General features: G+C 39.5%; 1 protein-coding gene across 2 annotated transcripts in view; it reads left to right on the forward strand.

Moving 5' to 3' along the window:
* Positions 1–4,601: 4,601 nt before the first annotated feature.
* hmgcll1 (3-hydroxymethyl-3-methylglutaryl-CoA lyase like 1) overlaps positions 4,602–15,101 on the forward strand; it is a 22,460-nt gene continuing 11,960 nt past the window's right edge. Inside the window, exons 1-7 of one of the 2 annotated variants that reach the window (XM_016567234.1) lie at positions 4,602–4,758; positions 8,094–8,171; positions 8,901–9,008; positions 9,182–9,281; positions 9,582–9,726; positions 12,422–12,485; positions 12,799–12,987. In XM_016567234.1, coding sequence (XP_016422720.1) covers positions 4,663–4,758; positions 8,094–8,171; positions 8,901–9,008; positions 9,182–9,281; positions 9,582–9,726; positions 12,422–12,485; positions 12,799–12,987 — 780 coding nt within the window. In that variant the 5' untranslated portion in view covers positions 4,602–4,662. Of the gene's footprint in view, positions 4,759–8,093; positions 8,172–8,900; positions 9,009–9,181; positions 9,282–9,577; positions 9,727–12,421; positions 12,486–12,798; positions 12,988–15,101 lie in introns of both variants that reach the window. The other variant, XM_016567229.1, reaches the window with a different exon arrangement.

A 15,101-nucleotide genomic window follows, 5' to 3' on the forward strand; every position in this document is an offset into this window, starting at 1 on the left:
CATTTATAATACCATGCTGAAATTAAAAGAAGCAAAAACATGCTGTTTGCGTGCATGTATCTTTAAATGCAAATGAGCTGCTGCTCCCTGCCCCCTTTTCCAGAATAGGGCTGCGAATTTACAGCTTGCCTCACATACTCTGTCAAAACAAAACATGTATTTGGTTTTGATTATCATGCGGCGAGTGTCACTAAACTAAGTTATTTTTCTCATCTTTCACATGTGGACAGGTAATTATGCTCAGTTGCATTCAAAAACAATATAAAAGTGAATTTCGCATTATAGATCCCCTTTAAGTGATTAGTATTTGTCTGTTTTTATCTTCAGAACAAAATATTCTGTCTGGGCCAATAGGCATCATCATGATTCAAACACCTTCATGCTCAGAACCGAGCGTCTATGAGAAAACATGGCAGATTTCAAATTCCATTCAGGGAGTCCTGCGCCAGCCAAGCAACTGCCATTGATATTACTGCAAATACTAACAGATTTCTCAAGCTATTTTTGACCTCCTCGGTGAGGACCACCCTCATGTACAATAAATGTTTTTTTTTTTTTTAAGGCCACTGAAATCCTTCTAAACATAGCTGTCAGAAACACTTTTCGTTTCTTTAGGTGTAAACCTGTGATGGTCTGTCTCAGTAACACGTTTGTTATTATCCACAAGCTCTGCTTATACAGGCTGCAGTGTACATTTCCCACGAGTGCACACACCGAACTTTTGATGTTGCAATCAAAGCTTGAATCTGTTCTAGCAGCTTCTATGGGACAATTGAAATCGTATGGACGAAAATTGATCGAATCTGGCTTGAGTTTTGGGCAGTTCTCTATGTTTTCAGGATTTATCTGATGGCTTAAAACCTCTTTGATGCTTCATCTAAACCTGTTCTCCGTAAAGAATATTTCTCACATCTGTTTCCATCCTAAAGATGAAAAAGGGAAGAACTAAACTCTTTCATTGACATAATGGTACAGATTACACCAGCACTCCAAATAAAACATCCAAAGAAGGCTTTGTCGCATCTGCGATTTATCTTTCCAATTAATCCACGGTGTGGAGCTCCATTTCTTCCCTCATTAAAGTTATCCGACCGATTTGGAAGCCAGTTTTAGTCATGGGTGAAGTTTGTTATGGTGTTGTGTGCTAGATTTCACTGGAACTAATGCCCTGGGAGACAATGAAAGATTTTAGTCTCTGTTAATCGCGTGATCCAGCATCCAAAACCTGTTTTGCAGTGGAACAGCACAGTCTGTTGACTCACTGTAGTGTCATCAATTACACTCAGGGATGGACTGCGAATAAAAAACAGACCGGGAACACAAACTATTGCTTAAATTCGCAGGGCCCGGGACAAAAAATAGTATGGACGGGCCCTCAATGGCTACACTACACCTCGTCACAGTGACAACAGCCCTGTTACCAAGTTCAGTGGTTCTTTAGTTGACAACTCAGATTTTTTTAAGTTATATTTTTGGGCCTTTTTATGCCTTTATTTGACAGGACAGTTTGAGAGCAGACAGGAAAGCATTGGGTGGAGACATGGGACTGGCAAATGACTTTGAGAGGGGAATATTGATGCCGACAGACAACTCAGATTTGAATAGGAATCCAATAAAGTACAACTTTAACATTGTACAAAAGTACATAAATCCCAACCTTTAAATCCTCGTAAAACCGACAAAAGCGCATGAATGCTGCAAGATAGAGAACGCTGTGGATCGGCTACTGTGGCTTAAATGGCCTGATGATGTTTGACCTTTTCTCCCATTAAAATCTTTACATATTTACTTTGTATCTAAATTCAGTGTCTACGGACAAGCCCGCTGATCTACTGGCCTGCGGGGAAAACGCACCAGTGCTCCTTATAGATAGTCCATCAGTGATTACATTACAAGAGACAGCAAAGCATAAATATTTTACCAATTCAAGTTCACAGAGGCAAAGGTTAATTCACGAGAGGCCCAGAGCTAACCCAGCAGGATTTGTTTGTGCAAAACGCAGCCCATCGTCTACTGGCCTGCTCCTAAATCATTTACAATTGCAAGAGGAATAAGGTTAAAGAGGGGAACATCTGGTACGGCCAAAATAACCCATGCTTTCAGGTAATGGCTAATGAAATTGTGCTTTATTTAACATTTCATCCTGCTGTCATGCTCAGTGGCTAAATGTTTACGAGAGCACGTATGGGATGATAAAAGAAGTTCAGAAAAGCCCCCACACTCGCTCACCTGTGCTGTGTTACTTTACATTATCCAGGATGCCCTGAAGGTGTAGCTCGCCTCTTTGAAGTAAACCCCGACAGCTGGTATTTGTCAAGATGAATGTCCACTTTGAATGTCCTTTTAGTTAGACAGCATTCAAGGAAAGGAAATGCTAAATGGTTCGGTAGGGACGCAGATCTAATGCGGCTAACTCCAGCTGGGGGCAATTCTGAATCATACACACCCCACCGCTGAATGTTCCCGGCAGCTCCTGGCTCGCTGTCTGGGCTGGATTACATACTGTCATGGATATATAGGAAAGTCTGTACAGATTCGTATGTGGACTATATATGTAAATGCAATCAGGAAGATGAATGGGTTGTCTTTACATTGAATCTGGCTGACATATCAGAGAATTTAAAAAAATTGCCTGGAAAACGCCAAGGAAATTAATCAAACCCTAAATGTGAATTGTGTTGTTTGAGCACTACTTGGAATTGTTAAAAGTTTTCCCGAACACTGCCCTCTTCTGCAACTGGTCAGACAAACAGATCCCACCCACAACTCACGCGGCATGCCATTGGCTGGGCAAATATTGCTGTCACAACTTGTTCGGACGCTAAAAAGCACCCCCAGTGCCAAAGTTTACACATTAACCCACAGTTCCCTTTTGAAAAAGAACTACAGTTAAGAAAAAAATACTAATTATAGAAATAATATAATACTTTGGTGTTAACTGAATGTAATGTTCTTGGACACTTAGCATGTTAATTGCAATTAAATAAGTGTGTTATAGCTTAAATTAATTGTAGAGGGATTTTTTTGACCCACTTAAGTAGACTACTGTGTACATTTCTGTATGTGTAAGTGTACAACCATTTATATATAATGTGTATAAGCATTTATGAAATTTGTATGTTATGACATTGGAATTTAGTACATTTAACATATATTAACTTTAAATGTAATACTGAATAACACTACAGTTAAAATTACAATCCGTACTTAACACGTGCTTTAGTGTGTTGGTAAGTGTACATTAAAGCGCAACAAAAACATTAAGACATAATGTACTTTAAAGTAAAGCTTTTAATTTAACATTATTACAAAGTGCACTTAGTGTTAAGAAGCAGTAATATATTATATAACCTTTTATTTCGTACTGTTATCTGCAAGTTATCTGCATTTTTTAAACATACCCTTTTAGGTAACGCTTTAGTAAAGAACCAATTCTCAATATTAACTAGTTGCTTATTAGCATGCCTATTATTAACATATTGGCTGTTTATTAGTTCTTATAAAGCACATATTCTGCATGACCATATTCTACATCCCTAATCCTACCCAATACCTAAACTTAACAACTACTTTACTAAATATTAATAAACAGCAAATTAGGAGTTTATTAAGGAAAAAGTTTTGTTAATAGCGAGAATTGAACCTTAAAATAAAGTGTGACCCACTTTTAAAATTTGAAGTGCCCATTTAATACAAGCAAGCTTCCTTTTCACAAGGGTTGGATTGCTTATAAATACAATAATTCACCAGCTAGATGCTGCTTATTATTGTACTTGTTCAGCATAAAACTTAACACTGCAAACCACAGTCAGTCTGTACTTTGAACAATGATTTATTATAGTGAAAATCAAATTTTATTTTATTTTTTAAATCCTTACATAATAATGAAATGACTTCAGAGATCGTGTAAAAGTCATGACAATTCATTGTGTTGGAACCCTGAGCATGCCCTCGAGTCTGTTATTCACCATTTCTTTATTTTTTTTTGAATACTTCAAATCACCTTATGATTTATCATCTCATGCCATGCGAGTAATGCTGATACCTAATAAATGCAGCCCCTGGTCTCAGCAGTTGCATTTTCCCCCCGTGAGAGAGAGGCCAGACCCTCTCACGGCACACCAGCATCTTATTGAGGAAGAGCTTCCTTAAACCTCTCTATTGTAAGCACCTGGGCCAGGAAGAATGGCTCTTTCACAAGTAAATTGCAGCCCGGCTTTACAGAGAGATTTTATAACAGAGCACAGTTGACATTGGCAAGAGTGGCACGGCCGGCCATTGAAAAGCATGAGCTGCCTCAGTCACAGGAGATCAATCACGGCAGCGTATTTCCCCGAAGCTGTAGATTTCCGCTGGGGAGGGGAGCCAAGGGCAGTAAAATAAGCAGCGTGTGGTTAGTCTCATTGTAGAGCCGAGAATCCCAGCGGGTCCCGTACTTCCCGTGGAGCTGTCAGTCTAAAGCTAACAAAACACGTCTAACGTCTTCAGCCTGCGTCTTCCCTCCCCCTCACAGGCAGGGATGCTGCTGCCATGGTAACAGCTGAGTCATCCCGCGCCCTTCGAAGCGATGCTCTCCTTTCTCTGCTCGGAAGCGCATATGCACTCTGATCACCACAGGTGCCATCTGGGAACAGCACCGGGCTGGCAGATCGTGCTAGCCGGATGGGTAACGTTTCTACTGCGGTCAAGCAGTGCCTGAGCTATGAGACTTTCTTGCGGGATTATCCTTGGTTTCCACGGCTCCTGTGGGAAGAGAAGGTGGGGGTCTGTTTTTGCATGTGCAAGATTTATACATGGCTCTAGGAAATACAGCAACGCAGAGAGAAAAGCAGTCGCGTAAAGGAATAGCTCACCTCGTAATGAGAGTTTTAATAAATGACCCTCATGTTACCCTCAACCAGTTATTTTCTTTCTTCTGTGAGACTCAAGAGTTAATGACATTATATGCAATATTTGTGACTGAAAAAAAAAAAACAGGATTCACTCTTCACCTCCACCAGAGCTCTCAAATCTTGTTTTAAATTTGTGTTTAATTACAAAATGCTGATTTTCAACAAGCCACGCCAGGTTTTATGTTATTTATGCCAAATGGCATTGTTTTCCATTTGAAAACATGCAAATGAGATTTGAGGCCTATGGCAAACTGAAGAACTGGTCACACTTTATTATTTTCAGGTCCAATTCTCACTATTAACAAACCATTAATTATGACCTTTGCCTTAATTAACTCCTAATTTGCTGCATATTAATAGTTAGTAAGGTAGTTGTTACAGTAAGTTTAGGTATTGGCTAGAATTAGGGATGCAGAATATGGTCATGTAGTACAAATGCTTTATAAGCACAAAAAAAAAGCCAATATGTTAATAATAGGCATGCTAATAAGCAACTAGTTAATAGTGAGCATTGGTCCTTAAAGTGTTACATTAAGAATTTAATTCAATTATGATACCCTGCAGTATTCTATGCTATAGTATATGGTACAGACCTATAGTCACATAGTTCATATGGGATTGAAACTACACTGAAAAAAACCACTGTATTACTTTCTCTCAAATTGTAATTATGGCTTGGTTCGAACTTTGTTTTTATTTAATATTAATCAGAAATGTAATCAAAATTTTAAAATTATGTAATATAAAACATCATTTGTTTACATAATTTTAAAATCATTAAATGACATTATTTTAAAGTTATTTTTAATTACATATTCTTGATACGGTTCCCTGACGGGATTAGTGAGCAAAAGCACATACTGTATTTGCACACTAAATACTAAGTCTGCCTCTTGAGTAAAGCAGCAAAAACATCCTCTTTTATATGTACTCAGCCCTAAGCAAAAGCTCCACTCTTCAACAAAATGGGAATTGAAATGGTTTGACATCATCGTAATTGAACACTAATTTTCACATATTGATCGGTTCAAATTCGCTCTACGTGATAGCAGATTGAAGCAAAGAAATCAAGTTCAGCAGAGAAACAATTGCGTGTTTACTGTACCATACCATAGATTTTCTTTAGACACAAGACAAAATTTTATTTAGTGTAGGTGAATATAATAATGTTTTGGCTATTAGTAACTTAATTTCACAGTAAACAAAAGCTAAAATAGCTATAATATGAAATCGAATTTTCACCTAAGAAACAATTTTTAGTCAATGTTTTATTCAGTTTTCTTACTATAAACAAAGAAATATTCTCTTTGAAAGGTTTTAATGTTCATTGTGATAATTTTTTTAAAATGCATGATCTTTTCAATCATGTATTAACTAACTAACTGACTAAATAGATAGATAAATTTAAATATTTGTTTCTTTTACTTTGTTCTGTGTGTTATTTGCTTTTTAGCCAAAGTGAACAAAACAGGTTTAAATGGAAAAACGTCTCAGGTTACGTATGTAACCATGGTTCCCTGAGTAGGGAACGAGACACTGCGTCCTCTAGGGGTCGCTATGGGGAACGCCTCGTCATGACCCGTGTCTGAAGCATACATTGAAAAAACACCAACAACACGTTGGCCGGCGACAGCCATGACGTCACTACCGGTGCGACTATAGTATAAATAGATGCCGGGAGAACACATCATCCTCTTCTTCCACCCATAGAGAGATTGGAATCGATGGATGCATGAGGAAAAAACGGCCTCTTCCATTCCTTCTCAATCTTTATATGGAAAACAGGAAGAAAGGAAGGCTCACCTGAGCTGGAGGGTTATGGCCAGAAAAATAACGTTCATCGAGATACGTCGCGACGTCACTTTCTTCACCCGCTTCACGGCAAGTAAAGTCTCGCCGTGGCGCGATCCATAATTTCCAAAAACTCATCATACGCAAGGGCAGGAGGATTGGGAAGGCTCAGCCTCAGCTTCTTTGCCCCCCTCAGATATTAGCAGTGCATGCCGATTGCCCCCACGGAGGCAATCGGCATGCGAAACAAATAACGCATAGATTTGCGAAACAAATCGCCAAACAAATAACGCATAGATCGTGTGTGTCATCAGATGTTAAACAACGTCAACACGAATGCACACATCCTTAAACGCTTTGCTAGTGCTCGCCATAATGAGATCAATAGAGATCGCTCTTACCAGAGAAATGCACGCTTCAAACAAAACAGTCAATGAAGACGAAGAAGAGAATGATGTGTGCTCCCGGCGCCTATTTATACTGTAGTCGCACCGGTAGTGACGTCATGGCTGTCGCCGGCCAATGAGTTGGTGTTTTTTCAATGTATGCTTCAGACACGGGTCACGATGAGGCGTTCCCCATAGCGACCCCTAGAGGACGCAGTTCGAAGTTCCCATGAAAGGGAACAGATTGTTTATTAGACCAATATAGAAATGCACTTTAAATACAGTAAATGACACGGTTGTTTCACTTCCCAACTTTGGCTTAACCTCTTGAAAATTCCACTCAAAGATAGGGGCCAGAAATGTTTAAAAAATACAGAGACAGCAAAAGTGTTTTGGTCTAATTTATTTCGTTGATAAGAAAATAATGCTTTAATGGATATTTCTAGTGGGGCCTGTATTTCTGGTTTGAGCGGCAAGTTTGATTTATGAGTGAATAACTGTCCTAACTGCAGGCCTGGGGTGATAACGGGACAAACCGCAACGGTTCTCCTCCACCTACATAGCGCACACGGTCAGAAACTGCTTAAAAAGAAGTTTGTTATCATTCCTTTCACACATCCATTCCCCCCCTCCATGACAGCACAATTAAATCAAACTTAGCTCTAAAGAAACTAGTCTGTGCAGTTCCTCACAGCGAGGGTTTCCGTATCAAGAGGCTGGGGTTTTATAGCCATTCAAATCTTCTATAAACACAGCATTGGCCCTTGGTAATACAACTCCCGAATTCAAAGCTTTAGCTTTGGTTTTACCATTGGAAGACAGGAAATGCTTGTTTCCAAAGCACATTATGTCATAAATGACCTGGCAAGGATCTGAAGAGCAGATTCAAAACATGAAGTTGTACGCACCATTTGACAGGAAGCACCGGACAGAGGATGTGTCTTAATCCACCTTTCAGATTTTCCGTACAGCTCTGTGAAATTGTTATATGGTTCTTCCTTCCTCATTGTTTTTCAATTTACAGTGCTCTGAACTGCCTAAGCTTCCACTTTGTGTCAAAATTGTGGAGGTCGGACCGAGAGATGGACTTCAAAACGAGAAGGTAGAGATTTCACAATTCTAAAGTGCTTGAAGCATTGTGGCTCGAAGTGGTTAAGCATGTTTATGATTAGTATTCTGCTTTTAAATTTAAGGAGAAAAACACCATCATAACAAACTCAAAGACATAAATATAACAAGTGGCTGAGGCATAAAGAAAACCACAGCTGGTACACATTTTTGTTCAGTAATGACATTGGTGAGCACAAAACATATAGGATGCATGATACACTACTACCAATAATGTTGTATTTGGACACATTTTTAGCATGATTTAGTCAACATAGACTGGAATTGGAAAACTGTGCAAGCAAGCAAGTTTAAATGCCATGGTTGCTTCAAAATATATTTTTTAGGGTATGGTTTAGTGTAGGTTGTTCTTTTTTTTCAAATGCAATCGAGTGTTAACTTTTTAGCATCACTCAACGGTCGTTTATTTTGCAAATGGCTGGGATGTGTTGGCGACACCAATTGTGATACATTCAGCATCTGTTACATTTTAGCACCACTCACTGAAACATATTATAATTTTGCAAAAATGTCGCCACAGGCACATTTTTCCAACGAGCCTTTTAGCAGATATTGTCCTATTGTATATATTCACAGGAAAACTATTCATTTGGTGATGGTGGCAAATAAATTATTCATCTCAATAGCACAGGCTCACAGATGTACACGCTCCCTGGATGTGTTCATAGAAACCTAAGACTTTTGCGTCATTGTGTTCCTGTAGGAAATAGTGCCGACAGAGGTCAAAATCCAGCTGATAGACATGCTCTCTCAGACCGGGCTGCCCGTCATCGAAGCCACTAGCTTTGTGTCTTCAAAGTGGGTAGCACAGGTAATAAGGTGCGCTTGTTATCCTCGAGAGAATGTTGGCTGATATCCTGTGGCTTTTCTGTCAACACAAAACCACTGCATTTGGTATTCACATCCAAAAACTGCATTTGCGCAAAACCCGTTGGGATAAAGCTTGAGTATGAACACTTGTTGGTTTGTTTTTTGTTTTTTCAGATGGCAGACCACACTGCAGTGTTGAGAGGGATTAAAAGGTCTCCTGACGTTCGATACCCTGTTCTGACTCCCAATATTCAGGGCTTCCAGGCAGCTGTAAGTAAATATTTGCATCATTTACATTTATTTACAAGTGACATTTGCAATTTACCTTCCATGCCAGGCCAATGATGTTTTTCTTGTATAATAAACCACTTTATTTATGCATGTGCTCTGCCTACGCATTCACTGCCCCTTTGCTTTACATAAGAGTGCAACCTTTACATCTTGCACCATTTATTTGTAAATGTTTAGCCCATTTCTGTTAATTGCTTTCCCTGCTAATCATGCCAGTTGTGCTCACAAGCCAACATCTACTGTATAAGCACAAACTTGATTAAATGTTTCCTGTTAAAGGTTGCAGCAGGAGCTACTGAAGTGGCAGTGTTTGGTTCCGCCTCAGAGACTTTTAGCAGGAAGAACATCAACTGCTCCATAGAGGAGAGTTTGCAGAGGTTCGAGCAGGTCATCTCTGCAGCCAAACGGGAAGGCGTACCAGTGCGCGGGTGCGTTAAACCGACACCAGCTTTCTTCTATGTGTTTTCTTTGAGATTTAGGCCATTGCTCATTTTGTGCACAAGTATCGAAAGGAAATCAAGTCAACGTCAGGTAGCTGTATGGTTCATTAGAGGCCTAATACAGAATTATCTGATTTTGGGGGAATATCTGTGCCAAAATGTGTCAATCAGAGCATTCTCATTGATAGTTGAAAGCATAATCAAAGTGTCCAGAATTGATATTAAATTAAAGTGCAAGCGACGTGTCACACTTTGCATGGTGGACTTTCCATTATTGCAGAAATAAAGTTCTCTCCAGATTTCTGCCCATTAGCTGCCATCTTTGTACCACAGTCCCCTGTGCTGAGTCACTGCTTAACTAGGACAGGAGCAAACATTTATGTTTATACAAGCAGTCTCTGGGATCCATCATTAGTGTGACATTGAGCAGGAAGAATATCAACTTGGAAATGATTTCAGCCTGACGGGAAGCTATGGCTATGTGCCATAGACCCAGTATTCATATCAAGTAATAGGCCAGTGTTCATTATGTGCACTTTCACACTTCAACACTAATTTTGAATGAGAATCTGACCAGCAATCTGCCAGTGATGCAGAAACCGGCTGATTGTGCTGCAGATTATAGTTACTCAAAGGGTTGTTGTTGCAAAGCAGATAAAGGTCTGGTAAAGGGAAGGTTGTAGGCAAGACCGTAACCTCATATTCAGGATTAGGGCTGACTTAACGTAACAGCCAACAGTATCGGCCATTGAAACCCCCCCCCAGGAAGAACTTTGAGAATGATATGTGTCCTTGGACCACAAAACCAGTCATAAGGGTCCATTTTTAGAAAATTACGATTTATACACCATCTGAAAGCTGAATAAATAAGCTTTCCATTGATGTATGGTTTGTTAGGATAAGACAATATTTGGCTATTCAAACTATTTGAAAATCTAGAATCTGAGGGTGCAAAAAAATCTAAATATTGAGAAAATCGCCTTTAAAGTTGTCCAAATGAAGTCCTTAGCAATGCATATTACTAATCAAAAATTAAGTTGTGATATATTTATGGTAGGAAATTTACTAAATATCTTCATGGAACATGATCTTTACTTAATATCCTAATGATTTTTGGCATAAAAGAAAAATCGATAATTTCCTATCAAATGTATTGTTGGCTATTGCTACAAATATATCCCAGCGACTTATGACTGGTTTTGTGGTCCAGGGTCACAAATTGTTTTCAAAATTGGCAGAGCTTTTTGCTGAATTCTGCAAGTGTGGAATTCATGTGTCCATAGTTAATCAAAGGGGCATACTGGATCAAGGTCTGAAGTAGTTACTGGATAGTTGTAGGTTTGACCCTCGCTGATGTTTTTGAATGTTCTGCAATGCTGATTGTTATGACTTCCCTGCAAAATCAGCAGAATTCTTATTGGTAGCAGAATGTTTAATAAAATAAGCTGAAATAAAATAATTAAGAAAAAAAAAATCAAGGTTTACCTCTGAGCTGCCAACATAATAATACCACTGAGACAGACATTTGATCCAGGAGATTGTCCCTACTGAGCTTAGACTTCAGGACTATGGTTTTCAGAAGCCATTCGTTATATAAGCAAGCTCCAATACTGATCTTTGGTTTAACCGAAAGGTCAGTGGTTTCTTTTATTGTACTTACACTTTTTTGGACTGTTCTCCTTTGAGGTTTTGAGATGGGGCACCAGAGCAGCATGAAATTATTCCAGAATTAATGAGTAAATAAGTCAAGTTCCAGATGTGCATGCAGTGTGGCGCTTTGTATCAGTTACAAGTACAAGTCCATATGTGTCCAGAGTTTTTAGGCTGTGCTCTTTACTGAATAAGTAACATAAAAAAAAAAAACGATAGAGAGCAGTCACTTCACTCTGACGAACTCATTCTGGCAAATGTGACTCAATGCCTAACGTTCAAGAAGAGACTCCACAGAAATTCTGGTAGCACACAGCAGTATCGTCTGATGACCACAAGCCCAAGAGGAACATTTTCAACTTTTCACTTGTTTGTTCACTGTTTCTAGCAGAACATGTTTCCTTCACATATGGAAAGCACATATGGTTTATACGTCGCTCTCTAGCACCGTTTCTCATTCCCACTGTCAACACTATTGGTACTATTTGTCACAACCGTTTGACACCGACCATATGTTTCGCCTGCTGCTGAACATTTTGTTTTATTCTGTGATAGATGTAATCCGTTGTTCTGGCCGCTGTGGACTGTTCTGCTTGCGGTTGCAGTAAAACAGCACTTGGCATTATTTCACCTATGTTGCGTGACTGTTGGTACTATAAGCTCAAAGCTATATATCCTCCAGCATGGGCTGAGCTTTACGTCTCATAGCTCTTTCGGTAATACTTTATTTCGATAGTCCACTTTAGACATTCTATTAACAGTAAGTAACTTTGCAACTACATGTCAACTAGCAGTTAGTAGAGTATTAGTAGACTGTCTGCTTAATATCTTCTAACACTTTCTTTGTCAACTTATTCTACTAACCCTAAACCTACCCTAAGTCTACTCTGAGAGTTAGTAGACATGTAGTTGCAAATTAATGAGAATTAGTTGACATGTAGCTGACATGTAGTTACAAAGTTACTTATAGTTAGTAGAATGTCTAAAGTGGACTATCGAAATAAAGTGTAACCGCTCTTTCACTTCTTTCCAGGTACGTTTCCTGTGCTCTCGGCTGTCCGTATGAGGGACAAGTAAAACCATCCCAAGTCACAAAGGTATTGTAATAGCAGCGTCGTTCAATCCGAATAGCATTGTTCAGTGTATAACGGCCCGAAGCAAGATTAAATGGGCCTTCCAGTATGTGATAAATCTCATTGAGTGTTGAGCGCTCTGCATATTTTTTCTTCCCACAATTTTGGTAGTCCCACAAGGCCCTTATTACGATGTTTGCTAAAAAACCCCGCATGACGCTGTAACATGGCAGTGCTTTTCTAACGCTCAGAATGAGCTCTCTGTGTGCACTCCTTCATCTTGTTTATATTTCCAAGGGGGATAGTGTTTTCATGGCTTTCCTCTGTTCCGGCCCAGGTGGCAAAGCGGTTGTTTGAGCTGGGCTGTTATGAGGTATCCCTGGGGGACACCATTGGCGTGGGCACCGCGGGCTCCATGGCCGAGATGCTGAGCGATGTGTTGACAGAGGTGCCCGTCAGCGCACTGGCGGTGCACTGCCACGACACTTACGGTCAGGCTCTGCCCAACATACTCATTGCTCTGCAGGTGAGTCACAATCAACAGGTACATGCATGAGGGATTGGGAGAAGGGGATATTATAACAAACCATCATATATGTCAGCTGTAGTGCCATCTATCACAATAAAGCATCATGTGTGCACAGAGAAAACTGTATCGGGCTTTAGGACTAAAATATAGTCCATGAAATAAATGCAAACATATCCTGCTAATCGAGGTCTTTTCACCCATTGCTGCATTCTGAACACAAATCATAACACAGTGAAACACATTTTTATAAACGTTTCGCTTTTATTTGTAATGTTTCTTTATGAAGTTTGACATGCTGAATATGAAAATCGCATTACTTCTGTGTATCTTTAACAGTGCTTATGAAAACTGAAAAAAAAATATGTTGAGAACTTATTAAAGCGAATATGTTATAACTCATGCATAAAAATGACATGGCACATGCATAATACTGAGCTAACAACAACAGTTACCAAAGTGAGTCGTCCAAAACTTCAGACGTGTACTTTGGATGATTTTTTGTCTTTAATGACTACTCCTACAATGTTCTGGAATGTTCCAGAAAGCACTAGAATCATTCTAGAAACTTCTAGAATGTTCCCATTCTTGAAAAAGTAAAATATATTTGCTACAGATACAGATACAGACATCGGCTCTGCTTCACACCCCTACAAAGTGACTTACTTTGCATTCAAGGTACACATTTACACTTTACAACATTGCTATTTACATTTTACGTGTTGCAATCTTATCATTGCAAAGGGCCCTACAATTATCTAATAAAACACCTGATTTAATAACACAGGCATTTGAAGGCAACTCTGTTGCCCCCTGTGTACTGAATTTGTTAATGGCACAGTAATGCAAGGATCACAAAATAAGTATGTGACATGCAATGCGCTGGTAAAACATTTACATCTGCCTTTGTGTATATTTCTAGTTTTATGTCACAACTATTTAAAAGAACTCATTACGACAGAGCACATAAATCCAGTGGCAAAATTCTCCGAGAAACAGAGTAATCAAGAAACATGAAGCAGAAGTTTACAGTGTCTCACCACCTTACCTCACATACACACACAGGCCTCCAGGGAAGGCAACGAAAACTACTGAAACACCCTCCAAAACCCCCGGGAGTATCAGCAATTAAACTTTTTTTTTGTACTTTCACCTAAAAAGCACAGAACAACAACAACAGATACCACCCCAAATACACTTACACAAAACTGCCAGGCGCGTTTGAATGTGACGACTAAACGCTTTTATGAAACAATGCCTGCCTGTGGTTTAATTTTCGCGAACCTTAAACCACAGAGCGCGGCCGCAATTCAGAAATAACACTGGCATGGCTTTATCAGCTCTCCAGGGCCCCTTGTGAGCTCTTTCTCAGTTTGTCTTCCCTCGCAGAACGCCGCTGCTCTTTGGGGGCTGGGTGGGTCAGCAGATGTGAAGGGCTGGACACAAAGGCTTACCTATTAGATGTCTGTTTCATATGACAGTGGCTTGGCTCTTGACAAAGCGCACGAGATGGAGGCTGGAGCGGGGCCCTCAGGGGCTCCAACTCATCTGTCGCTAGGGCCGTTGAACTCTGTGACAATGCTGCGCTTAAAGGGCAAGGGGAAATTTATCCTTTCATCACTCGCTACTAAACAGAGGGAGACTGGGGAAAAGGAAAACCCCGCGCTCTAGTATATTCCATTCTCGGCTCCCACCCCTTTTTAGCCCTGTCTGTCTGTTTATCCGTCTCTTTCAAGCTGTAACAGTGTAACTCTAACTGCGGTCGGTGCGCCACAGAGATGGCCATGAATTTTTCAGACTTTTTTTTCCCTCTGTGAATTGTGTGACATGACAGGGGGTCCTTTTTCAAAAGACAGAAAATGAACAAAGATACCTTACCAACTGAAAACAATGAGCAAAGTTCACATACCTGAAGTACTCCGAAACCAACACTTTATTAACTTCATCATTGTTAACTCTGTCTGTTTGTTTGTACAGCATATATATATATATATATTTATGTGTCTGGTTTTAATGTGATAAATTTTTTTTGCTTTTTCTAGTTTGTCATCTATTAAAAATGGACAATATATATATATATATTTTTTTTTTTTTTTTTGAAGAAGAAGAAGAAG

Source organism: Sinocyclocheilus rhinocerous, unplaced genomic scaffold (genome assembly GCF_001515625.1).
Source record: "Sinocyclocheilus rhinocerous isolate Xijiao unplaced genomic scaffold, SAMN03320098_v1.1 scaffold552, whole genome shotgun sequence".
In the NCBI taxonomy this organism is placed as follows: Eukaryota; Metazoa; Chordata; class Actinopteri; order Cypriniformes; family Cyprinidae; genus Sinocyclocheilus; species Sinocyclocheilus rhinocerous.